Source organism: Drosophila sechellia, chromosome X (genome assembly GCF_004382195.2).
Source record: "Drosophila sechellia strain sech25 chromosome X, ASM438219v1, whole genome shotgun sequence".
Classification (NCBI taxonomy): Eukaryota; Metazoa; Arthropoda; class Insecta; order Diptera; family Drosophilidae; genus Drosophila; species Drosophila sechellia.
Genome location: NC_045954.1, coordinates 10,365,966 through 10,392,098, shown reverse-complemented (window position 1 = coordinate 10,392,098; position 26,133 = coordinate 10,365,966). Strand labels below are relative to the sequence as shown.

Genomic DNA, 26,133 nt, shown 5'->3' with positions numbered 1-26,133 from the left:
CCCACCGGCTTTTCATTAACAATCTCAGAAACCCAGAAAATAATATAACAAATTTTAACATACACCAAAAATTTGCCGTTTTCTCCCGGAAATCGCTCGAGCAGGGACAGAAAGGGACAGCACGACCATCGGACCCAGCGCCCCATCCCTTTCTCGCGCCCGTGCCCATGAGCGAGTGCGAGCGGGACACCGCCAGCGCCGCAGCGCCAAGCAGCAACCATAATGAAGATGGAGATAGCGAAGAGGCCGGCAGCGAAGCGACAGAATTCGTACCGCTGCCGGCCCCCCTCGAACCGGAACCGATCAAACAGCGCCACCCGAAGAGCGAGCCGACCGACGAGGCGCCACCCAACGATGAAGAGATGCCCCCGCCGCCCCCCCGAATTGGGAGCAGTCAGGCGGGTAGCAGCGTGCTGATAATGACGCCCGACGAAATCATCGAGGCCTACGAACGCGCCCTGCAGGTAGAGTTGTCGAGAGCGATCGAACAAGCTATCGATACATTCACTTCGATCAAGTTATCGCAATCAATTTGGCAGCATAGGTAGCTGATCGATCAACTGATCACTTGTAGTATAACACTATCACGCACACAAAAGAAATATTCACTTTATATAATGATTATGACAGCCTATGCTAATCGACCCTATCGAAATTATCGATCATGGAAATATTTATATCGACTAACAGATGGAAATCTTATATAAAATGACGTTAGTTTTTATAATATTATGTGTTAATCTATTAGACCATCGGAATCTGTATACATATATATAATTGTGATATTCGTTTAGAATATTAATTTGATCATTAAAATAATATTATTCTGCTGCCTTGGTTGATCGAATTACACACAATACCCACAATAGAATAAATTATATTGCGACAATCTATGAGTGATTTCAATTCCACCACACTTTTGGCGTGGAATTGGGAACACTCCCCTCATGCGATGTGTAAACGAAAGCTGACAACCCTATTGGACCGCTCGCTCATACACCCCACCACTCATCCCCACCCACAGGAGGGACAAGAGGAAGATGGAGAAACCGATGGTGAGAAAAAGAAGAGCGGCTGGCTGAACAGGCCGATCAGTGTGAAATCGACGCTGAGAGCGGTACGCGACGGCCTGTTGTTCGTGGTCGGCGGTTTCCTGCGATTCGTACGACGTCTAGACATGCACGGTGGCGGTACGGGCAACAACATCAACTTCGTCGAGGGTCTGATCGACTTTCTGGCGGGATCCCTGGGCGGAGCAGCCCAGGTGTATGTGTCCCAGCCCCTCGACACGGTCAAGGTCAAGCTGCAAACCTTTCCGGAGGCATATCGCGGCATGTTGGATTGCTTTTTGAGCACATACCGCAAGGATGGCGTCCTGCGCGGCTTGTACGCCGGTTCCGTTCCGGCCGTATTCGCCAATGTGGCCGAGAACTCGGTGCTGTTCGCCGCCTACGGTGGATGCCAGAAATTCGTTGCCTTCTGCGTGGGCAAGGAGACGGCTGGCGATTTAACCACCGTGCAGAACGCCTGCGCCGGTTCCCTGGCCGCTTGCTTCTCCACACTGACCCTCTGCCCCACGGAGCTGATCAAGTGCAAGCTGCAGGCGCTGCGCGAGATGAAGCACTTCGTTGAACCGGCTCATCCGCAGGACATACGAACACCCTGGACACTGACGCGCTACATTTGGCGGACCGAGGGTGAGTGTCCTGGCTTTGTATCTATTAAATTACGTTTGTATCTAGATACTTTTGTATCTTCGAACTGAAACAAACAAGTGATTGCCGATTTTCTTGATCACTACACCACTAAAAACTATATAAAACTTATATTCCCTAAATTAAAGACCATATAACGTCCGAGTAAGCATTCGTATATAACCTTTCAAACATATTGAATTTATCATGATTCTGATGATCGTTTGAGTTTAATAATGGTCAGCACATCTGAGTGAATTGAAAGTACAGTGCACATCATATATAAACTTAACTGAACCAAAATTGAGTCTAAAAAGTTAATAAGGAACATAGGAACCAGAAAACCCATAAATCTAAAATTAGTTTCTTGTCCACTCAGAAGCTATTTGCAGTTCACTGTTACGTGTCTTCACTGTACTAGGGCACTATTAAATGCCCAAATTAAATGGATGGATATATTGACACACAATGATTCACAACGATCGCACTTATCCCGGAATCTTTTGTGGGGGGCGTAGCCTTGGGCGACCGGGAAACCCATTGTTGTTGTTCTCGTGCCTCGAGCGGTCCGATTAGATTATCTCCGCGTGGCTTTCGGCGATCTGTTCCTCCTAATAATTCAAAATTATCGCATCGCAGTGCGCGATATAAGCACAGATACGCATCGCACCCACACAAATGAAGCACTCCACATGGTTGGGGATCGGATCCACTTGGTGTTGCCGGATCCACCGACGTTCTGATGGCGGTTTAATTTAACTTTCAATTCAGATACATAATTGTAGTTATGATCTTACGAACATAACTTCAATGGCGATTAGAAGTGACTCGATTTGGCCGACCTTATCGCCTGGCAAAAACTTCTTATCGCTCATTCAATTACAAAACTTCAGCACTCATTTTGCATTCAATACACAGGGACTTCAATTACGCCAGTGAATGCCAGGGTAATGCGATCTTGAAAACGTTGCAATGCTGGCTATCTTTAAGAACCATAATCTCTGCAGATCACCTTTCATTAAATACCCTAGAAATTGTAACAAAAATTTTTAATAGGTCTACTGTTCGTCTGACATACGAAACTTTACACTTTTTATGATCTAATTTGTCTCAAACTTAATCTGCGGGTCATAAAATATTTTGAAAATAGTGCTTTTTAAGGCATTTTTGGAATATTTTCCAAATTGCTTTAGCAATAAACAGGAAGCATTAGCCAATGAAAAGCAGCTAAGGCTATAAAAAGCCAGTCAATCCAATCTAATCGAGCACGAGGAAGGCTGGCATTCCTCTCGTTATATTCCAAAACATAAATATTGAGTATTTACTACGCAGATTGCGAAAAGCGAAATAGGGATTTCTATGGAAACTGATAAGACTATTCATAGCCACATCGAACAGCAGCTCGAAACATGCCACGCACAGCAGTGACGTAGTGCGAGATAGATCTGTACACATCTAGGGTATACTGGGGTTCTACTACTACGAGTATAGCTGGAAAGCATCGGAAAACGGGAAGCGGAACGTGCAGTTGCAGCCAATGCACATGATTGGGCCACTATCAGTCAAGTGGAAATTTTCCTATGTGTGCCCGTTTCCGTTTCGCCTTTGATTGATGTTCAAGCGAATTCAATAGACAGCCCCATCCTCACGTGTCAATTTCCGTTATTTTCTTAACTACCAATGGCCTAACCCGTTGATTAATCTCTTCTCTGCAGGCATCAAAGGCTTCTATCGAGGATTGAGCTCGACTTTCCTGCGCGAGATGCCCGGGTACTTCTTTTTCTTCGGCAGCTACGAGGGAACGCGTGAAATACTCCGCAGGTGAGTACAAATAAATTCCGTAGATAGAGATTAATGAGATTAATATTTACGAGTGAACAACAAACGTTCTTCTTCAGTTATCATACAAATTGGCAGTATAGTTAAATTTAGTCATTTACAAAATTTGTTTAACAATATCTTAACAAAATCCCTAGCTAGACAGCAAACTAAATCACAATGGCATTGGTTTAGGAACATACATAACTTGATCTTCGTTAGTCTATTCAAATGGAAGTTAAATTGTTATTTACTTTGGCATAATTCTTATTTTCCTTTGCAGGGATGATCAATCCAAAGATGATATTGGACCGCTACGTACGATGATCGCCGGCGCCATTGGAGGCGTCTGCCTCTGGACGTCGACGTTTCCTGCAGACGTAATTAAGAGCCGCATACAGGTGAAGAACCTCAACGAGAGCATGTTCGCCGTGGGAGCGGACATAGTCCGTCGCGAAGGCGTCCTGGCACTCTACCGTGGCCTGCTGCCATCTGTCCTGCGCACCATTCCAGCCACGGCCACCCTGTTCGTGGTCTATGAGTACACCAAGCGAGCGTTGAGCGCCACCCTCTGACGACGCCATCAACCGCCATCCAATGGATCGCGACGAACGGTCCGCTGCGGTCCGATTCGATCCGATTGCGGGGATCCGGGAGCAAGACGCTGTGCTAGTAGTTGTCGGCCGCGGGCGGTCATTATTAAATATTCGATAATTATTCCTTTTTTTTCTAGATAATTACTAGATCGTAGTGTTGTGCCTGTACAATGTTCAGATAATGCTAATGACTGACTAATATCAATTCTATTGCCGTTTTTATTTCCTGCTAAATTTTTGCCATTTGGCTAAGGCGGCGTCTCAGAAAGTCCTGGCGGTCAGTTGAGTTCTCCAGTTCCCGCCACTCGTGCCAATAGATCTGCGGAAGAGGCAGGAAAATATTAGATAATTAAATAATTATAATAATACAACACGCAGTCTAAGGAGATATATAAAATTGGTACATTTAAATAGGTTCGTTTCGTATAAAAAGAGAAAGAGAGAGAGCTTGTGAATAAAAAGGATATAAATTCAATTCAAAATGAAAGAGACAGAGACATTCACTTGCTTGACCGTACTGTTCGAAGTATGAGGATGTTTTCATTTTAATATAAGTAACATAGAATAAAGAAAAGCTTACCACCAGTGGCTGATGTCCCAATTGCCGCAGTTGCCTTAGCTTCATATCCATTTGGCCGGTGAACCGCTCCTTATCGCGGATTACGTTGTTCCAGCCGGCAATAACGATAATCACGGTGACCAGCTGGTCATCCGCAGCCCTCCTCTCACCCAGTAAGTGCCTCCGGGTGAGAATCTCACCGCTGTAATCCTGACAGGCCTCACCACTTATGGACACCGCCTTCCGTTGCCGGCGGTCGTAGCAGAACACTACATCGCATCGATCGTATTGCGGCAGGATGTGCTTGAAGGTCACGGGACGGTGGATCATGGCGATCGCATCCCGTATTTCCACTAGAATGCGATCGGTACTGTTCAGCTTGAAGCGCCCGTCCCGATCGGGGATGTACTGCGTGTACATGCGGCCCATCTGCAGGCGTTGCTTCTCGGTAACCAGTGCTCCCTGGTATTCCTGCCCCAGGAGGCGTGCGAACCCGTCCAAATGGAAGTACTCACGGCCGGGCAATCCGCTTGGGTACGCATGCTTCAGGAAACGCGGCTCCAGCGCCACGCCCAAAAGCTCAAGATCGTAAACACCACGCATTGTGAGAAACTGAAGGCAGTTGGAGAAACAGCGAGGATGGCGCAGTATCTCCTCCATTCGCTGGCGCAGTAAATCGGGCAGTCTTTCTGCCAACCGGCGTTCCACACCCGACTTAGTAGAAATATTGAAAAGGGCCATTACCAGACAAATGCGCTCCATATCCTTTAGGCGGGCAGTCTCTAACTCACGCTCGAATCTCAGCAGTATGCGCTCCACCAGTGCATCATTGCACGTTTGCAGTTCGCAGCCCAGAAGAGCCATGTGGAGGCACGTGAGCAGGGAAACGCGATCCACTTGCGACTCCAGAGCGCTTAGCATCTGCTTTAGCGGCTCCACTTGTGGCAGCTTGCTGCTGTACCGCAGCACCTTGAGCAGCGCTACCAGGACAATGTCTTCCACGGTGTCCAGCTCGCTGTCTAATCGCTGATACAGTTGCGTCAACAGCTCCGGATTTCTGATGGGCGTCTGTGTCTTAAAGAAGCCCATGGCCATTACGCCCAGTTCGGGCAGCGTCATTTGATCCACGCAGCGGGCAAGATTCAACTCGAAATCGAACATCTCGAAGACGGGTCGGCGCAGCAGATTGCACAGGAACATGGAGTGAACGAGCTGCTCAGGCGGCAGCTTTCTCAGCTTGCGGCCCAGCTTCTTCAGCGCCAGCCACACGTACTCGCCGATCCTGACCAGACCAAGACGATACCAGGCATCGCTCACGAGTAGCAATTGTTCACTGGACCAACGCTCGATGCGGCGACAGCACTCGATGTCCAGGGTATTCCATATCTCCATGTAGTTCTTGGCTTTGGGTGATTCCGGTACGGGCAGCTCGGCCAAGGCACTAAGCGAACCAAGGAGCTGTTCATCCGTAAGGCGATGCAGTTGCTCACAGAAGCAACGGGTGAATGCTTCGTATAGGTTATCGCTGATCTGTAGTTTCATGCGGTTACAGTGCCTCACCAGGCCCAAAAAGTCCGCATAGAGATCGGCAGCACTGACGTCTGGCTGTGGTCGCATGAAGCCTTCAGAGGCGGGCAACTCCTGCCAGGCGGAGTCCCGAGGACGCAGTATTGCATACGGTTTGAGAGAATCCATAAGGATTCCATGGGCGAACTGATTCTCTCGGTCCGCGAAAATTCGCGCTTGTGAAACGCTCGTCGTGCATACTTGGCGGCCCAGACGACCCAGGCGGCCCACACTGCGCCAGAGGCAGTTTGTTCTTGCCCACATGTTTCGAAGCGATATTTGGTTGTAAATTAATTCAATTCAATTGAATTTGAATGAAAAACGCGTTATGAAAACATTCGTTGAAAAACGGGCCGGCTGAACAGCTGACTGGTAGCGGCGTTGCCAGAACGAAGAGATTGTAGTGCTCGCAAGTGGGAGAACTTAACGAAGTACTCTGCTCTCAGCGCTTGACTGATATCCATATGGGTCGCAAATAAACTGTGGCTTTACAAATATTGAACTTAATAAGGTTATGCAGGTTATTACACCTAAATGTAATGGAAAACACAAAACAAAAATGGTTAGCAATACAAATTCAAATCCAAATATTTATCGAATGTTTCGATAACGGCATCGGTGGTCGATAACACTCTCGAGCAATTCGCGTTTGCAACCGCCGACTTTCTGGCGTCGCAAGAAACCTTATTTGCGTAGAAATCTATGCTTGCAATTAATAATCCTGTAGTTGCAAGTTGTTCCCAAACCATCTCCAAGTGGTTTTTTGCTACAAAAGAGTGAAGATATAGCAGTAGTTCCAGCGGATTGGCCACCGGTTTCTCCGTCTCGAGAATTCTCGACGGTTTGTGTGGGGAAAGAGCGCGCTTAACCCAAGATTGGAGCGCTATCCGGTGTCCAGGACATGGAGGAGGAGCCAGTTGCCAACGAAAATGGTTGCCTGATCATTGTTTGTAAGTCCGACAGTTGGTTACGTGGTCTTCCGTTCAACTAACTTCCGTTTTTGTTTCCTCAAAGCTGACACAATTGGTCAAAAGACGAATGGCGTGGATGACGATAAGGCCCCAAATCCGTTCAGCAGAAGCACTTATCCGGAATCTGGGGATGGCGGCATCCTGCAAAGATATATGGCTGAGAGGCGGCTCATCGCTTTGGTACGCCACCAGCCGCTATTGTATGACACCCGGCATCCGAAATTCCATGACGTCGCTCAAAGGGAGAGAAAATGGAAAAAAATCGCCCACCGCCTGGCAACTAATATGGACAACTGCATGGCAGCCTGGTCAGAGCTGCGCTATAAATATCAGCGCCATGTTCATCGTCTAAGGGCCTTTCATCGCAGTGCCATCCAAAGCGATCAGGCGGCCCTGCGTCCTTGGCGTCCTTGCATGCAATACGAGGAGGAGATGCGCTTCCTGTATCCCCATGTGTCCAGATACCCACTGATTGTCGACAAGGCCCAGCCGACAGAGATTATTGAAACAGAGCAGGTGGTTGAGCGTGAAACCCTGCCCGATGTGGAGTTGGTGGAGGTTCCGCCAGTTGACATCATAGATGTTGATCTCGAGGAGGACCCCACCTATAACTACCGTTGCAGCAAGTTACAGCGTCGCCTCATAGAGGCAGTCAATGCCTATCCCCTTCTGTACGATACCACGTATACGGGCTATCAGAACACACGACATCGCGGCCTAATCTGGAGTGCCATTTCCAACGAAGTCCATGACAAAGCCACCAAGCTGATGAAGTGCTGGCTAAAGCTGCAGACTCGCTACGAATGGGAGTTAATCCATCGCCCACGTCATATCGGCACTTCGGAGCTGTGCCGGTTGATGGACTTTATGGAACCGCACATACAGCGCATGCGCGGCACCGTATGCAAGGCTTCCAAGTACCTGCAAAACGGTTGGCACGAGCCCATCGAGCACTTCCACAGCGTGGTGGCGCTGATCAACACGATGCGCAACATGCCAGAACTAGTTCAGCTGACGGAGGACTCACTGTACAAAAAGGTGAAACCCCCGCGCTACGACGAGTTCTGGCAGAAGGTCGGCATGGAAGTGATGAGCGGTCACGAGCGCTGCGAGGTCACCTGGCTGCTGCTGCGCGCCTTTTACCACGAATTACAGGCCATGCGCTTATCTGGCTATCAGCTGCAAGACAAGTGGTTCTTTGAGGGCTCCATAAGTCAAGCCCTAACGCACGTTGCCTCTCATTCCACGGCCCGTCCCGCACTAAAGCGCACTGCCAACGGCGCCATAACATTGGCGGGGGAACCTCCGGCCAAAACACAGGCGCTGGCACGTATGCCATTGGCTATTGTCTATCCGCCCACCACAAAAGGCAGCAGCACAAGCATTTCTAACAGTGCAAGCACTGCCACAAGCATTGGCCCCACCTTCCCCAATGTCAGGAGGTCCTCTGGGCCAGCCATTAACAACACATCCGCCGCCGCAACCAACAACGTCAGTTCGAGTGTATCGACCGATCAAGTTCATCCCACGTTTGTGATTCCCAAGATCACGTCCGCCACCAGTGTGAGCTCGGCAAATAAGATACCCCTAAAGCTTTCGCCCAACGTACGAATTTCGTCCAAGGCGGCGGGAGCTATGGGAACGGGCGTGTCCCCCATTGTCACCACCAATCAGATGGCGGGCTTAAACGCAAAGCCGCCTGAAGTGCGTCCACAGATCCCACAGATTCCTGGCTTACAGGTTAAGCTCCATACGAAGACTCAAATGCCCGGTATCCCTCAAATGGCACCAGTAGTCCCCCGCACTGTAATTCGAACGACGACTCCAACCAATCCAGCTCAAACTCAAGACAGGGTATACGGAGGGCCAGTATCGCCACTGGGAGAACTGCTCAGCGGAACGCTTAGGCCACAAAATCCATCGTCAATACGTTCACCAGCTCCGCAACATACACTGCCCAATTTTGTACCCATAACAACACCATCGAATATTACTGCTAAAAGCAATCTGCCAACACCCACTGCAGCTCCTATGGTACAAATACACCAGCCGGGATTGAAATGCGCTTGGGATGGCAAGAGCAATAGCGTTCCGTTTAGCAAGCCAATGGGATCACTGTCAACCACATCTTCGCCTGCAGCTGCTCCTATTGCACCAACTGGGGAACCAGCGAGAGCAAAAACAATACCAACAAAGTCCAAATTGCCAGCAACAACACTAGGAAACCCCAAAAAATATCAACCAATCGTACCGGCAGCAGTACCTACAGCAACCAGGATGGCTAAACCTGCAGCAGAACCAGCAACTGAGCTACTTGTACCTACGCCACCAACCGCCACTGGACAAACAACTCGAGACATACGTAAAACAGCATTATTTCCTACATCTGCAACACAAGCTGCATCTGACAAATATGCCACAATACGGGGCACATTAGCAAGCCAGGCTAAATCTGTGGGAGCAGCACTAGAAACAGTGGACATGGATAACATATCAGCACCAGTGGCGACACCAGCCAAATTGCCGACTGTACCCAAGGCAACAACAGCATCACAGCCAGCTAAGGAAGCAACTGCAGCCGGATCCGCATCTCTTGGCAGTCAGCCGGAGAACTTGCCGCTCGGCGACATAACCGTGTGTCTGCACGAGAATGCCACCACTGGGAATGTATTGCAAATTTGGTGCTGCAACCAGGCTACTCGGTATAATCTTAATATGGTTAGGACGGCGACGCTGATCCGCGAGGTGATGGCTGTGCCGCAGCTGCACAACGATAATCCACAGTTGGCGGCCAAGTGTGTTGAGTTCTGGCAGGCTATCGCCAAGAAGTTTCACATGCCAGGTAGGAGTAACTATAAATATTGGAAGCTTTGGCTCGTACGTTACTAATCTTCTTTTCTCCTGCAGAGGAAGCTTTGCGCGCATGCTGGACATTTTTGGCGAGCAACATGAGTGTGTTCCCCATGATTGCGCCGATGTCGGAACTGATGCGCCCGTTTAAGGCCAGCGTAAAAGTGTGGGAAAAATCGAATCGCTTGTTTGGCAAATTTGACGAGATAGCGCTAAAGTACCAGTGGTTGAAGCACAAGGACGTGTTGCCGGCAGTAATACGCTTCTTCGCGAATCACGAGCATCTCTACTGCGATTTGCGCAAGCCGCGACCTGGCGAATATGCTCAAGCTCCGCCCCAGTTAACGAATCTGGAGAAGCAGGAGGTGTGGCGGGAGGCCCGCCTTAAATTCCCAAATCGTATGTTTAATCAATGTTATAAGCCAATAGTTTATTAGTAATTTTCTGTTCTTTTGCAGTCAATCATCGGGATATTTGGTCAATGTTTAAGTTCGCCTTCCGCACATACCTGGATGATCTAGAGCGCGGCATCGAAAATCCCTGGCCACATAACTGGTGGCAGGCACTGGAGCAACTCAGGTTTCTGGTCAATGTGCGCTACCATCCGCTCGAGCCCTACTACTATATAGTTCACAACAAGATGTCTGAGGAGGTGAAGCGCTGCAGCATGTACGAGGCTCTAACGTCCTCCGATCCTACCGATAAGACCAAATCCGCACCGACCAGCCTTTTAACGGGCCTTACCAAAGAACCCATGCCATGGGAGACGGAGGAGGCCAAGCGCCTGCTTACCGGCAAGTTGAATAGCGTGAGAAGTGTTGCTACGCTCACTCAAATTACTCCAGCTCCGGCTCCGGCTTCGGCACCCGATGCCCAACCTATTCCTGTACCTGATGGCGTTTCCGTGCCCAAAGAAACAAGCGAAAGCAAGCCAGCGTCAAACGCCACCGTCAAGTCTCATAAAGACAAGAATATCTCGACCGCCCGAAAGCGGTGGACCCCAGCGAGAAATGTCACCTGTCACAATCTATCCCCCATTGAGGCGTTTGAGTTGTGTAAGAAACTACGTAGCCAACCAAATACCTACGAGCAGGCGAGCACTCTGGACAAGCGAACCGCCTGGGTTCGCGTATCAAAGGAGTTGAATGCCACAGGTAATCGTTTTCAAATAAGTCACTTTAGACATTTGATTAAAACTATATATTTTGCAGTGACCGACTGCCGCCTTGGTCTGCAGTACGCTCTGCGCGAGATGCGCAATCTGAAGATCGCCGATCCAAACAATCAATGTACAATGGGCCACAAGTACTTGCACCACATGTCGGAGATCTATAAGCAGGTGAAGCCGAACGCCCAGCTGACAATCCGCACGCCACAGCAGCTCAACCAGTTAAACAAATCGCTTGCGAAGAACACTCAGGAAGTTAAACCGCAGGAGTTCCTGCCTGAGATCAATTTTTCCACCTGCAGTCCGGATCTCGTGGTGAAGAACTGGACCTACGCCGTCGGTAACTTGTCGACGGCCAGTCAGGATGCACTGCTTGGCAAGATGACGGAGCTGTTCTCTAAATACGCCAAGAAGGTAAATCCGCCACCGCCTTAGCTCTCGAATCATTGGCACACGTAGCTTAAACATACATATTCTTTGTAAGAACTGTCGCCGTTCCATTGACACACTTCATTGCCACAGAAAACATCTTATTTATTATTATGTGCATGACTTTGAAATGACGTTTTTTTTTTTTTTGTTAAGAGCCCTTTAGAATAACTTGAATAAATGGTGTACCATAGTTATAATACCAAACAGAAACTTATGCAATAATAAACAGTATATAATGTTAGACGTTCTATCCCACTTAAACTCGTAGGACGATAGCGATGAAGGCAAGGTCCTTTGATTTTTTGGACCCATTTGTCGGCCCACTTATATGGCCTCTCCCAAGACATGAAAGTAAGCCCGAGTAAATTGGGGCGTGCAATTGCGAAAAGATTTGATTGCCAAGTTCCTGGAGGAGGAGCTAGATAATAAGGCGCACGTAAAACACGGGGGTTGATTGTCTAGGACAAAGGAATGGGCAAACTATTTGACGATATAATAATTGAAGGATTTTCGTAAAACGCAGTTACACATCCTCCATTTCTTTCGAAATGACAAACAGTACACAACGGTTACATTTTTAAATAGACCACTTTTCTTGGCCAAGTTTTAAGGAAAAAGTCAGACTTTTTCTTTTGCAATTTTTTGATAAAAATAATGACTATTTTTTCGATAGCAACAAAAAAACAGGTCCGAAATTGGAATGCCATACCTCGTTGAATTCGTGACAAAATTCCCTATCGACCTGTATTCAAAAGTGGAAATTCAAATTTTTTGCCATTTTTCGCGAATTTTGATGATTTTGATGTACCCCTTATCAAAAATGCAAAAATTTGGTAAAATTTTTATTTTTTGAAATCATAAAAGTAGTGATAGTGACGTTTTTAGCCAAGTTATGGAGAAAACCCCGTTTGTAAATATCCGATTTTTGGCAATATTTTTAATATGTTATTTTTTTGGTAAAAAATAATCACTATTTCTTCGATAGCAACAAAAGCAGTTGTCCAAAATTGGAATGTCATACCTCTTTGAATTCATAGAAAAATTCCCTATCGACCTGTATTCAAAATTGGAAATTAAAATTTTTTGCCATTTTTCGCAAATTTTGATGATCGAATTTCTTCGATGGGAATAAAAATACTTGTGCAAAAGTGAACATCATCATATATCGTTGAATTTGTAACAAAATGCGCTATCCACCTGCATTCAAACTGGGAAACTTTTATTTATGTTAATTTTTAGCAAACTTCCCGTTTCACATTACAAATATTTGATTTTTTCATTAGGCAAGAAGTTTACGGAGCTTGTTGTGCTATTGTGTTATAGAAATTGTAAAATGTATTAATGATAAAAAGTCAAATGAAGTCGCGGTGCTTAACAGCAGGTATTGGGGTCATTGCCCCCCTGGCGATCTGTGTCAGCTGGATTAATTGGTTCCTCCGGTAGCTCTCTAATGTCCTCGAACCATCCGTGATTCACATACCGATCGTGCAAGTCAAATGTCAACTTACGGAATAAGTTATATACATTATTGCCACTCTTGGCGGAAGCCTCATCAGAGTGGAATCCCCGACGACGGGCATATTGGAAGGCCTTCTCAGGGTCCACCTGGCGATGGACCAGATCATCACACTTGTTGCCCACCAGCAGGATGTTCGGCCTATCCGGACACATGCGCATTATCTCCTTCAGCCAGCCGCCGATGTTTTCGAAACTTTTGGACGACGTTATGTCGTAAACGAGCAGTACGCCATGGGCACCATGATAAAAGGACGGCATCGCCGACTTCAAGCGCTCGTCGCCGGTGGTGTCCCAGACCTCCAGCATCATCTTACCCTCGAGCAGCTCCACGTAGCTCGCCCTGATATCCATGCCCACCGTGCACATGTAGTTCTCGAGGAATTTGTTCTCCGTGAAACGCATCATCAGGGAGGATTTGCCCACGCCGGTGTCACCCACGATGAGAACCTTAAACATGTACTGGAAGTTGCTCATCGTCAATTCGGTTCGGTTTAATATGTATAAATTTCGACTGAAGGAAGTGGCAATTTTAGCTTGGCTTGTTCTGGTCTTTTTTTTCTGGGAGAGGATGTTTTACAAAACGTTAAATGTTTAACAAAATGTAAAATCCCATAAATTGGGATTTGAACTTATTTTGAAATCGGTACACAACAAAGAACTTCTATGTCCCATATATTGGACTTAGTCGCCGTTTTGTGATAATGTTTTTATGTGACTAAAGATAGGAATATTAAGGTCCCAAGGCAAAACAACGACACTTCCATCCAGCTGCGTGCCAGAAAAAGTACATAAAAATTAGCATTACCGCGACCCCAAGGATCCAGGATAAAGGTCAAAGTGCTGAGGGCGAAAAAAAGCGTGGAAATCAGGGTCCGAGGACCCCAGTCATAATCATTCCGCCATCTGATGGCGCGGGCAATAATGTTTGCTCCTGGTGATTAACGCAATTAAACAGGTGCTCAAAATGATGTTCCACTGGATTAGCCGTGGACACAGGATGCAGGACACTGGGGGATGAGCAGGATGAGCAGGATGAGCCGGGGAACGGGAACGAGAATGAGGGATGGGAATGCGTATGTCCGCTAATAAGAGATACATTAGCAACATGCGCCCCACGTTCGCATTAATCCTGGTCCTTGGATGCTGGATTCCAGTGGGTGGTTTTGGTTAGCTGGCTTTTTCGTAACGTTAAAATTCCATTAGTCCACCAGGGGGGGATGGTGGTGTTTCCATCGCAGGTGTGCTCTGCCACAATATCTTCGTCTACGAACGCCCATTGTACGGCGTGTAATTGTGCTGGGACAGCACAGCACTTGAGTGGATCGGATCGCTTATGCAATTTGCCTAAATGGCTCACATGACCTCCTCGGCGCCTAATGAGCCACTTAATCGGACGATTGTGCGGTCGGTCATTCATTCTCCGTCGAAAGTGAATAGGAAAATAGCACTCACCATTTGAAAGCTATTGTCAGGCGAATTCAAAAGATTCATAGCATAGATTCATAGGAGACTTCTGTTCTGTTACAGAACTAAAAAAAGAAAATGTATGCAATGCCAGTCGAGAGTTAGCTATCAAGTTATGCCCTACACTTTGGTCTATAATCGAAATCTGATTGCTTTCATTTCTCACAAAATCAGTTAATTGAACTGCTGTTTTAGTTGCTATTTTCGCTTTCATGTGTTTCATTTGTTGTTCACCCATCGTTTATTGTTAGGCAAAACAAATGCATAAAAGAAAACATAAAAACAATTGTAAAAAGCGAAATGCAAACTATTTAATGACAGTCGACGCGGCGGCAATCCGCAACCCACACAAAATTCAGAATCGGAATAGGAATCGCAATCTGAAACTCAGACTCAGAGCATACTTCAATGTGTTGCTACTGGGACACGGTCCAGAAATAAGTTTACAGGTAGTGTATTTGCAGGTCCATAGGTTGTCGAGATCCGTAGGTTCTTTACCCAAAAAAATTGCATTTTTTAAACTTACCTTACAAGCACTGAAAATCTCAGTAATCACCGGAAAGGTGTTGAAAAGTTATCAAGAGCAAAAATAGTGCAGTACCTTTTACCTTGCGGATAGGTCATTTGAAGTTCTGCCTAATATTTAAATACCCTATGTTAAGGTATTATAAAATAATAAAACAAAAATAATAGCTAAGGCAGCACCAACAAAGCAAAACAAAAGCACAAAGCAACGAACACGCCCCGCTTTTGGGGACGAGTAAAAAAGTGAACAGAAAAGCCATTATCGAGTACAACAATAGTGAAGCTGCCGCTCTGTTGAGCACTCCACATGCACTGAGAAAAAAATCATCGATCTCTTGAGGGCATTTATAAAATAATCATCGATGGTACGCATCGATCTTTTGAGGTCGACTACGATAATCTATTTCTCGACCTGAAAATTTTATAATTTAATTAGCTGTGTATTTTCATATATTTATTTACAGTTCTTTCGAGTGATTTTGTTTCTTTTATATTTTCGGGATGGTCAAGATCGCAGTTGAAGAAATAATAACTATCAGAGGGTAATGCGACTTCGAGAGCAGCCCTTTTCTTCGGTTTCTTGCTGAATTGTGCACGGCAAAAACAATTACAATTTCGCAAACAAAGATAATTTGCGAATGAGATCGACGACACGACACAATGGCACTTTACAACAACAACAAGAACAACATGACAAATGGGGCGGGTATGGGGGTATGTCAAGAAAACCTGAATTTCGAAATGGACGGGCTAAAAAGAAGGTGCAAAATCAGAAGCTTCTTTCCAATTCTAGAAGTCAAAACGCAGTGTACGTTCGCTAATCGGTAATCGACAAGTGCTTATCGGTCATCGACAGTTTTCGCGTTTTCAAATTGTTTGTGGCTGACAATATAAGGTAAATTGTAAAAAAAAATTAAAAAGTGCGATCAGAAAATGCGATCACATAGCAAACAAAGACGCTAATCAAGCGAAACAAACACGTCGCACTCTTAACAAGATATAACCTTCTTGGGCACAATAATATATCTTTTGATATGAATATGTCATAGTAGATAGTTTTCAAGAGAATCTGTTAAGATTTCTTAGATTGTGAACCAAAGTCTGTATATTCAATTTCCAGCGAAAACCAAACGAAAACCAAAGACAAAAAGAACAGATTGCTAATTAAAATGTATGGGTGTCATAATTTTCCAACAATTAAAAGTCTCATTTTACAGCGAGAAATATTGATTTGGTCAGCAGTACCATGTGAAAAAATATTACTGATATTACAAAATAATCGTTCTTGATTTCCATGTGCCTTAGTTTCGGTTTCCAGCTATAACTCATAATATATAATAATATAAGCTTATTTTGCATTACACGATAAATTTAAGTGGGACAGCTTACATTTTTGATAATTACAAGCACCTTTTCCAAAATCGAAAGTAAATCAGCACCTGCCACTTTATAATTTGCTTTGGTGAGCAATATTTAATATTTACCAACTCCGCGCTTCTTAAAAGAAAATCTCGTAACCTTAAAACACCAATATAACGATCCATCTATAGTAATTTCCATTTTAAGACATTGTAAATTTACGGAAAGAACATTTTATGGAACTTTTTTTCATTAAGTTGACTGGTAAAACCAATGTCTTAACCAGATGAATAAAACAAAGAATAAACTTTAATATCAAATATTTCTTTAACAAAGCTAAAAACTTTGCTGTCTTTCATACAACCGATGTTAGCCACAGTGACCAAGATGATCTACGATAAAAATGTTATGATATTATATTGATATTATACCTTCATAAATTAGTATATTGTTATGTTTTCGGTAAATGGTTGTGATTAATATGTTGCAATATGTAAGATCTTATGACCGACATGTGACCACGATGCAATTAAGTTTAAGTTCTTTCTTAATATAGTTTAACTACTAAACTATTATGGATGAATACTTCAGTTCTTGTGGAGTAAATTCCTATTAACATGTTCTGTAAACATATGATAAAGCTTTCCTTAACCCTGTGTCCACTGACCTGTTAAGTTAAATATACCTCTTAATATAGTTTTATTATTGATGAATAGTTTTGATCGATTTACCTTGTGGGTGAAGTACTTTTGACATTTCTACCATTTTTCGGTAGCCCTGTGACCACTGTGCGCCATCGTTTCGCATCTCGTAATTTTGCTTATGCTGTTGTTGTTGCTGTTGTTGTTGTTTTTGCTGTTGTTGTTGCTGCTGCTATTATCGCAGCGAGTTGTTGCTGCCGGCGACGATCTTCGTTTTGTCGGCGGCTTCAGTTCAGTTCAGTTCGAGTTCGCACTCGGCCACAAACGGTCGGTCGGTCGGTTGGTCGGACGATTGGGTTCGTCGAAGGAGAATTGTTTAGAACAAATTGAACCCGTAATTTTCGGAATCCGTAAAGCCGTGTAGTCCCGTACTCGTAAGGCGATCGCGAGAATTAAACTTGTGTGCTGCAGCTGAAGTACAAAAATATTGTGTCGCACAAGATCACTGCTTGTCGCGCTCAATTAAATACACATCTTTTTTTATTTATTTTTTAATTTTTTTTTTTTTTGCGCCATAACGTTGTTATTTATATTTAATTGTTTTGTAACAACAACAACAGCAGCCGAGTTAAGTGCGAAAAGTGAAGTGAAGTTTGTCGGCGAGTGAATGAGTGCGAGTGCGCACAAAAATTGGAGCAGGTTCCAGAGATCTTGAGAACTAGAGATTCGCAGTTCGTAGGCTCCCAGGTGTCGACTTTGGCGGCGTTGGCGTTGCCCGGGTAATTTAATTGAAAGTGATAATTGAAAAGGATGAGCCCATCCATGAAGCCACTTACCGGTAGTTCCCATCCTCTCACAAGTTCAAGTTCACCGACCACGCGGACTCCCTTTTTCGCTCTTCCCCCCGCTCTCTCTCTCACTCTCTCACCCTCCCTCTCTTGATCGCTTGCCCTTCTTTCACTCGAAGAAAATACAGTGCATACTCAAGATGGTGAAATTGGTTTGGCCATCAATTGCTCCCAGTTTGAGTCATTATGCTAAATCTGTGTAAAACATCTTTGGAACAAGAGAGTAAAACTTCACTTTAAATAAATAGTAACTATTTTTTTTTCTGAGTGAAAAGCTCTTTTGTCTCTCTCGCCAAAAGTGCGTTGGATTTCTTTACATTGTGCCTGGTTCTCTTCGGTTTACACACTCCGGTACATTGCACCCTTGGTCCCTGTTTCCTTTAGTGTCGTCTTTCGCTTTCAATGCATTTTGACAGTGGATTGCTAATCGGCCAGGTATTCGCAGGCCACCTTATAGCACCTACCATATATATATACCATCGTACATCTGCATACATATGTACATATACCATTCGCATTCGCATTCGCATTCCTGCCGCCGTTGTCATTTCCTCATAAAAAATTAAAATTTAGATAATGAGTTTTCGGATTGTTCTGCAAATTGCTCAAATGGCTAATCAGCTGTTGTTAGTACATATGTATGTATAACCCCCTATGCTCCATATCTTCCCAATGAAATCGTCGGCGGAAATTGGCTTTGTCTCGAGTCTTATCGCATGCCAAAAATACAAAAAATAAGAAAAAACCCAAAACTTAAGTCTGAGCTCCAAGTCTAAACCAAAACCGCAACATCAGCTCAATATTAGCTCAACCACAAGTACACAGAGAAAACAGGGTCAACTATTACTATTGATTAATTAATCAGATTTGTACTGTGCTGTTGGGCATTCTTAAGATACACAAATATAAATGGAGCAAAATGGTATAACAATTATAATCTATATTATCTAACATAATATGCATATCCGTGGTGTGCGTGAAACATGCCCTAATTTTCTCTCTGTGTGCGTGCATCAGCGGATTGCTGATAACTGGAGAATGTTTACTGTCATTACCTGTGTCCCACTACCTGTACCTTCCCCTACCATCCCACCGCTCGTTATGGTATTCCTCATGCAATTTGCGGTTGTCACAGCTATTAGCTTTAGATAGTCTGTAGCGGTCTTATCAATGGGTTGCTTTCGCTGGTCAGTCAGTCTGGCAGGCATATCTATGTATGTATTTATGTATGTATGTTTGCCATGCCAGCATTATGATAGCGATCGTCAGTGGCTCACCTCGCTAATGATCCTCGTCGCTCAGCATGGGAACATCGCATCTGTATGTGCCCACTAATCCAGTCGTATATTTTGGCTTTTTGGCTTATCGCGATGGTCATTTAAATACACGTAGGAATCGTTGCGATCCCACCATATACGTATATAAACGCATATGCTCAGATATTTTTGGGATATTTTCTTTTCAGTTAATATCTTTTTACTAGTTCCAAGAATACATTTATAGAGCTCAAATGTGCGATCGAGCTAACTAACTAATTTGTCCATTTAATGGATACAACTCATGATTCTCAAGTGATCTCTGTGAATACCAAATTCATTGACTGCTAGATGATCACACTCTAATAAAATCGGCATAATTTCCGATGGTTATTGACTGTGCTTATATAAGTACTTAGCCCTGCTGAATGATCTCAGTCAAATTCCCCACCGAACTTTTCTCACCCACACACGAAATGCCGCAATGTCGAGTTAAAATTATTCGATGGCATGAAAAAAAAAAGAAATCAAATAACAAAATACAAAATACAAAATACGAAAAAAAATTGCCAAAAAAGTCAGCTTTGACTAATGCGCTGCATTGGCGGTGCGATCAGTTTTCGGCGATCACTTTTTAGCACCAGTTGAACTACCATGTGGGCGCAGCAGCAGCCAAAATAGTTGGCCAAGAGTCTCGAGGTCTGAAAGTCGCACTCTTGTTTTTGTTTCGACTTTGTTTTGCTTTCGGCTATCAACGCTAACCGCTGTGCCCAACTGTTCCAATAGAAAGCCAGTTAACAGCGATCCGCTCCGGTTTTCTGTCTTCTCTTCTCGGTGGATGGGAATCGATCAGTTGATTCGCGCATCGTAGGTGTCTAAATATAGATTTCGACCATATTTGCTGGCAAATATTGGCCATGAGTGTGCGGCGGGCTGAACCTGCCTCAATTCAAGTGGCACAGTATCTGTAGCTGGGCTCCCATATCTTTATACTTATAGATATTTGCGAGTGAGTGCACGTGTTTTTGTGGCAGACGGCAGATCGGGCAACATGTCACCCCACGCGACATGCCACATACTAAATACTACATACTACATACTACACATGCTACACGCAACATGCCGCATTTCTCCATCAGAGTTGTTCGCTTCTTTTCATTTTTCCCGTCGGCATTCCCAGCGATCTGAGGTCGACTACCAAGCTCGAGCTCCCTTAATAAGTCTTAATCTATATGTCCATATTTTCTTGTTTAGTTTCCAAACACAGACACGGCCGTGTTGGATCCGTATCTGCATCGGTTTCTGTTTCTGAAAATGCATCTGTATCTGTATCTGTATCTGTATGTGTGTTTGTGACCGCAGAAGTATCTATATTTGCTGTGTATCTTTTTGGCCAGCCAACTCTCCTTCGCATCCACATCCACATCCACATCCATATCCACCTCTTCCTGGTTGTGCCATGCCTCACATCTCGCATTCAGACAATGCCCGCGTATTCATAAACAAGGCCTTCGCATTCGTAGTCGTATTCCAATTCGTCCGCCTACTGTCCCTCGTCTAGTTCGCCTCCTTCTTCGTTGGACGCCTCAAGATTTCAGCAAGTTGGTGCCACTTCTCGGTTGCCATGCGCTGCTGCAAACAAAATGTTTCCTTCATACCCAGTGATCCATGCGTAAATGTGATAGCCGGCTCTTGGGGCAACATGCCGTTGTGTGTAGAGAAGGCTTTTGGGCAAGGATCTTGCCGAATGAAATACGATATTATTGGATGTAGAGATTGCAGTTTTAGGAACTCCGTTTTCGCACTATTTCTGGATTTATATTGCTTAGAGCATGTGTGGACATGCAGTAACGAAATGGTAAGGGGTATCAACTGGTCGGTGCCCTCTACCCCAACCATTCTGGCTTGTTTTTTTTTTGGTGCGTTCTGTTTGCCCACGGCTGCTGATATGATATGATATGTATGGCTGGTTGTTGGCTGGGTTGGCTGTCCTGGTTGTGTCTGTTGTCCGTGCAAACTATCGTCGTTTTATTGTCTCTCCGTCAGTTTGGTTTGTTGGTTTGCTGGTTTCTTGACTGCTCGGTGGGTTTTCACTGTGTCTAGAGGAAAGTAAAAGCCGCCTCTTTCCTCTGATCGAAAAGCTATGGAACCTATCAGTTAGGTACTACAAAAAACCCGAACTTATGCGACGAAGCTGGTCTAACCACTCGCTAACTGACCTTGGTCAACGCGATCTGCATTGCCCGTATCTACAGATATAGATACGCCGCAGCGTATTGTATGTATGTACAGATAAACGATACTTTGCTGCATATCGCATGTCGATTGCAGTGACGCCAATGCAATTGTGCAGATTAATTAAAGGGACACTTGTTGTTCGCTGATTGGAACCATTGGCTGATGGCTGACCCACATGCATTTCAATTGGCAAGTGGCACTCTGAAAAGTACACTGCTAGAAACTGAAGGTGAATCGTCAGAAACTAATAATTCTATTGGAACTGTAAATAAACTTGTTAATTGAAGCAAGCGCTTCTTTCTGATTGCATAAAATAGTCGAGGAAATGGCAAGTTGTTGACTTAGTTTTCCCAGTGCAACCATATATTTACTTCAGAAATCAATTGAGAGGCCACAAAATGCGATCGATTTCGCCTTGGCGACAAAATCACCTTCGGACCAATTGAGATTGAAAGGCCATCCATCCCCATCCATCCCCATCCATCCAATCCATCCAGCCCATCATCAACATCATTAAAACAATCATCATCATAGAAGGAGAGGGAGCTAAGTGTCTCTCTCTCTCTCTCTCTCTCTCTCTCTTCTGAGTCTGGAAACGGGTAAGCCCAGTAAACGGGCTTATCATTCAATTTACACTTGAACGCTGGTTTATCGAAGAAACGGGGACAAAGGCCAGAAGAACGGAGCGATAAAGATTCTACTCTTCCGAGAAGATTAGACGTATATGCCCGCCGAAATCTTCGAGCGTTGCGTGATTCTCGTTTAATCGTATCTGAGAATGGGCCCAACGCGTTAATATCACACAACACAATTCATTTCAATTTCATGCTGATATTTAACCTTAACACAAATTCAATAAATAACCGAGACGAAATCGAACTATTCATAACACCGAATCGAACATCATGTTAACCCATGAGATCGATCCGATCGACAGACTCGTTAGGTATCATATTGATTTCGTTATTGATATTTCATGCTTCAAATATCTCCGTCGACTCTTCCAACACATTTGGCTAATGAGCTCACAAAAATAAGTGGTCAACAAAGGCAAAGACCAGTTCAGATGGGCAGTAGTAAAAGATGCTCGAGTGTAATCTCAAAAAAAGTGGTCTATTAATAACAAAATTGCTTAAATAATTAAGAAGCAACAACACGTATGCAAAAACAATAATTTAACACCTTTAAAAGTGAATTAAGTACCCCAATCCTTGTTGGTCAAGTGCTAAAAGTTATTTGTTTAAATTAAAGCGCATATTATTATATAAAGTGCATAATCCTCGGAGTTATATATCATTTTTCGCTAGAATAAATTCTATATGCCACCTTGAACTTCGCTTATTTTGCGTACCATTCCATTTGAAGTACGGCATTATCCATCGTCTCATCGGTATATTTCTGATCGGCAATTTATGCAGCAAATAAATACAAATAAACAGCTTGAAGACGACACGCTCATTTTGTATGCACTTAAAGCTATTGTGATTTGGAGATGGGGTATACCCCATAAAAAAAAGCAATGGAAATGTGGGGGGTTGGGCAGGTGGAGTGGATCGTTGACTTGTATTTTTTTCACGCTTCTCGTTTGATTGCCAGCGATTTCGAGTTTGAGTTCGAATGCATTTCAGATGGAGTCAACTGACTTCTGGTTGCTATTCGTCAGATATGCTCTTATATATATATATACACGCGTATCTTGTATCTGAAATTTCATTTGCAATTCAACTTCCGTCAACTTGCCGAGGAATTTCGTGGCTTTTTGAGCCAGTTCAGCATTTAAGCTATAAAATGTGGACAACAAAAAATAAATAAATAAGCACGAGGGACAAGTTAAGCGGACAGATGGAATGAACTGAAATGAAATGGTTATGTAAATGCAGAAATTGAAATGAAAATGTAATTAATGAGCATAAAATGCGGAAAATTGTGGAAAAATACGTGAAACGAGTTTTTCATTTTATTTCGGTTTTCAGTTTCATTTCGACTTCGGCTTCAGCTTGAGTTTCTGTTTCTGTTTCTGTTTCTTTTTTTCCAACATGTACATCGGAATTATCGCCATGAAATGCGTAGCGGGGTTAGGGCATTGGGGTTTTGGGGCACGGACATTGTCAAACAAACTTGGAGCCAATGTTTGGACAGCCAGTCGTCATCCACGGGTTTTAATTAAAAAACGTATGAATGTATCTTGCAGATATGTACATTCACTTTCAGACAGTCGCGTAGTAAAGGTTTTTTTTTTTTTTTTTTTGTTTATAGTAAATAATGCTCCATTATTCAGTCTGAGGGTCGGCAAAGTTGGCAGCTATCTGAGTCATAGTTCCTTAAAGTATCTAGCAAATGCACATCTGCCGACGTATCTTTTCTCGTTTGCAGAAAAATGGTTAAAGTCACAAGCCGGCTTTGCCAATCAACTACTTACCATAGATCGTACTCCCAGCAATTTATTACTCATTCATTTCGATCTCATTATTTTTTGCATTTCGATTCTCCATGTTATTAAATCTGAAATCGATGCGATACATCCCACCGCCAGATCCCACTTATAGTGTACCCACTAAAATCCATAACTCATTTTCCATATATTCTCTGCCCACAGGCAAAGGAGCACGTACAAGTCGAGGAACCCACCTCCCCGCGGTTCGGTGACCACCACCTGTCGTTAATTAAATGTCAACAGATTTGAAAGGCGGGGAGAAGGAAGATTCAGACGAGTCCGAGGAGCCAAATGAATTGGAATCGGAATCGGAACTGGGACCAAACGAGCAACCCAACGAAATTGTGCAAAATGTTTGACCGTCTGTCAAATAAATCATAAGGAACATAAGAAACAATAAAAGTTCAGGAGGAGGAGGAGCAGGAGGAGGAGACCTCTGGAAGTTAAAAGAGAAACAAATCTCAGAACCAAAAGATACAAATCAAGGAAAATGGTTAATGCGGTGATGGATGCCATAGCGGTGAGTGAAGTGAAAGGGGCTTTAAATACAGATTGATCACTGGGAGCCTGCTTAATTTAATTTGCAATATTATACTGAATAATTTGCGATTCTCCGCTTCGTTTTTTATGATGCCTAAATTGAAATTGCCGACTGACTGAATGGAGCCCCCTTTTCCATTCCCCTTTTGCAATCCCCGCCAGCCAATTGAAGTTTTGTTTGTACTTCAAACAAGACACTCTGCGGTTGAGTTTCGTTTTATTTCCTTTTTTTCTGCATTTCTTTTTTTTTTTTTTTGTTTTTTTGCTTGCTTTGCCCACATTTTCAATTTGAATTTGTTGGCTGTGGCAATTGCTCAATTGGCTGGCTTGTCTATGTCTTTGTCTCAATCCCTGTGTTGTGCGTGTGTGTGTATGTGTTTCTGTGTGTGTGTGTGTGTGTCTGGTAGTGTGCCTGTGTGCGAATGTGGCATATTACATGCCAATCCATATGTTTAACTTGATTTCGCGTTTCGCTCTTTTGCCGCCTGCAAAATGAGAAGTGTAACGGGGCGTATACGCAATAACAAGGAAAACAAATCCTTGGATGGAAAAAATGGGTGTTAAATCTATCAGCACTAGCAGATCGGCAAAAGCGGCTCTTTGAAACTTTAAAATTCATTTTTAGAAATTATATCTTATCAGCTAAGCAATTCTGAATGCTTTAATGGTTTAATAAACCATTTAAACCAACGTAGAATTGTAAATTCTGATTTTATATATATGTTTCAAAATATTGTTATTACCTTATGTGGCAATATCTCGCTGACATCCAGGTTTGCAATTATTTTGCAGCGATCTTCGCTCGGTTCACATCAACAATTCATTCCTCGATTTTTTCCATTTCACTCTTTGGCCAACATTTGCATAAAACTTCTGCTGCCTTTCGGGCCATAACAAAAAGCCTCAGAAAAATAACAAAAAATTCAGAAAAACCATAAAAATATTTATAAATACCAGGCAGAAGAAAAAATTAAAAAACAAAAACACCAAAAGAAACAGAAGTGGAGATCAAATTAGCACAGAGCGTGGGAGCCGGTTTGCTTTTTGGTTGACGTTGCCTTGCTGCTTTTTTGGCACTCGGGACATGGTTAACGTTAACCATGATGTTGCACATGGGGCACCGCAGACATGGGTGGCAGGCAAACACAGGGGGTTTTCACGGGTAGGAGGCGGTTGGTTTCTCTGGGGTGAACCGGTGAAAAACCCGTTATGATTGCATTAGCCGAGACAGTGGCGCGTAATTATTGGAGATCGAACACAGAAGTACGGCCTCGCCGCAGACAGCCGGAAGTTAGGACCAGTTGGACAGGTAGCCATGCCACACCAACTCCAAGGGGCACCCAACTTCGCCTTCGATCCGCCAGAAACCTCCAACTCCGGCGGCCCAACTTCACCTCCAACTGCGACTTCAGTTCTCAAGCCCAGCCCAACCCACTGTTTGTGTTATGAGAATTCCTCACGAGCCCAGTTCCGAAGGCTAAGTCCAAGTGCCACCGATTCTTGCACGCAAAGAAATATTATGGTACAACCTCTGTCAACTAAAAAGACAGAAACTATGCGAGCTAAATGAGCTATACGATAAGTTTTTTTGCAGCCTGATTTCAATTGACTGCTTGGCCAATCGATTTTATAGCTCGAGATATAGTAACGAATTAT

At 44.1% G+C, this 26,133-nt stretch overlaps 5 protein-coding genes across 7 annotated transcripts in view; 3 read left to right on the top strand and 2 right to left on the bottom strand.

Moving 5' to 3' along the window:
- The first annotated feature begins 21 nt into the window (after positions 1–21).
- LOC6617569 (mitochondrial ornithine transporter 1) lies at positions 22–4,313 on the top strand. Its single transcript, XM_032724173.1, has 4 exons — positions 22–464; positions 1,025–1,697; positions 3,410–3,515; positions 3,796–4,313. The coding sequence occupies exons 1-4, from the start codon at positions 168–170 to the stop codon at positions 4,085–4,087; spliced, it is 1,368 nt and encodes a 455-aa protein (XP_032580064.1). The 5' UTR covers positions 22–167; the 3' UTR covers positions 4,088–4,313.
- On the bottom strand, positions 4,312–6,603 carry LOC6617568 (FAST kinase domain-containing protein 5, mitochondrial). Its single transcript, XM_002041845.2, has 2 exons — positions 4,689–6,603; positions 4,312–4,427 (listed from the first exon to the last, which is right to left on the bottom strand). Exons 1-2 carry the CDS (start codon positions 6,495–6,497, stop codon positions 4,338–4,340), a joined length of 1,899 nt encoding a protein of 632 aa, XP_002041881.1. The 5' UTR covers positions 6,498–6,603; the 3' UTR covers positions 4,312–4,337.
- A 257-nt stretch (positions 6,604–6,860) lies between these two features.
- On the top strand, positions 6,861–24,212 carry LOC6617567. 3 transcript variants are annotated; one of them, XM_032725967.1, is made up of 6 exons: positions 6,861–7,183; positions 7,248–10,046; positions 10,112–10,453; positions 10,513–11,208; positions 11,266–11,636; positions 24,100–24,212. In XM_032725967.1, exons 1-6 carry the CDS (start codon positions 7,135–7,137, stop codon positions 24,184–24,186), a joined length of 4,344 nt encoding a protein of 1,447 aa, XP_032581858.1. In that variant the 5' UTR covers positions 6,861–7,134; the 3' UTR covers positions 24,187–24,212. The 3 variants fall into 3 exon arrangements, 2 of the variants coding, with proteins under 2 accessions (XP_032581858.1, XP_032581859.1); XM_032725968.1 differs by lacking the exon at positions 24,100–24,212 and having other exon boundaries at positions 11,266–11,895; XR_004362576.1 differs by lacking the exons at positions 6,861–7,183; positions 7,248–10,046; positions 10,112–10,453; positions 10,513–11,208; positions 11,266–11,636 and adding an exon at positions 17,462–17,940 and having other exon boundaries at positions 24,100–24,187.
- Positions 12,762–13,828, bottom strand: LOC116802216 (GTP-binding protein YPTM2-like). The gene has a single exon (XM_032725970.1). It carries the CDS (start codon positions 13,644–13,646, stop codon positions 13,026–13,028), a length of 621 nt encoding a protein of 206 aa, XP_032581861.1. The 5' UTR covers positions 13,647–13,828; the 3' UTR covers positions 12,762–13,025.
- Positions 24,194–26,133, top strand: part of LOC6617562 (protein sprint) — an 84,712-nt gene continuing 82,772 nt past the window's right edge. Inside the window, exon 1 of the mRNA XM_032725963.1 lies at positions 24,194–24,457. Coding sequence (XP_032581854.1) covers positions 24,428–24,457 — 30 coding nt within the window. The 5' untranslated portion in view covers positions 24,194–24,427. The remainder of the gene's footprint in view (positions 24,458–26,133) is intronic.

Excerpts from the sequence above, each read along its gene's own strand:
- LOC6617567 (XM_032725967.1), top strand. The coding sequence starts at position 7,135 with ATGGAGGAGGAGCCAGTTGCCAACGAAAATGGTTGCCTGATCATTGTT. Across the intron at positions 10,047-10,111 it reads CAAGAAGTTTCACATGCCAG|AGGAAGCTTTGCGCGCATGC; the intron begins GTAGGAGTAACT and ends TTTCTCCTGCAG. Across the intron at positions 10,454-10,512 it reads CCGCCTTAAATTCCCAAATC|TCAATCATCGGGATATTTGG; the intron begins GTATGTTTAATC and ends GTTCTTTTGCAG.
- LOC116802216 (XM_032725970.1), bottom strand. The coding sequence starts at position 13,646 with ATGAGCAACTTCCAGTACATGTTTAAGGTTCTCATCGTGGGTGACACC.
- LOC6617569 (XM_032724173.1), top strand. The coding sequence starts at position 168 with ATGAGCGAGTGCGAGCGGGACACCGCCAGCGCCGCAGCGCCAAGCAGC. Across the intron at positions 465-1,024 it reads CCTACGAACGCGCCCTGCAG|GAGGGACAAGAGGAAGATGG; the intron begins GTAGAGTTGTCG and ends CCCCACCCACAG. Across the intron at positions 1,698-3,409 it reads CTACATTTGGCGGACCGAGG|GCATCAAAGGCTTCTATCGA; the intron begins GTGAGTGTCCTG and ends TCTTCTCTGCAG.
- LOC6617568 (XM_002041845.2), bottom strand. The coding sequence starts at position 6,497 with ATGTGGGCAAGAACAAACTGCCTCTGGCGCAGTGTGGGCCGCCTGGGT. Across the intron at positions 4,428-4,688 it reads TGGGACATCAGCCACTGGTG|ATCTATTGGCACGAGTGGCG; the intron begins GTAAGCTTTTCT and ends CCTCTTCCGCAG.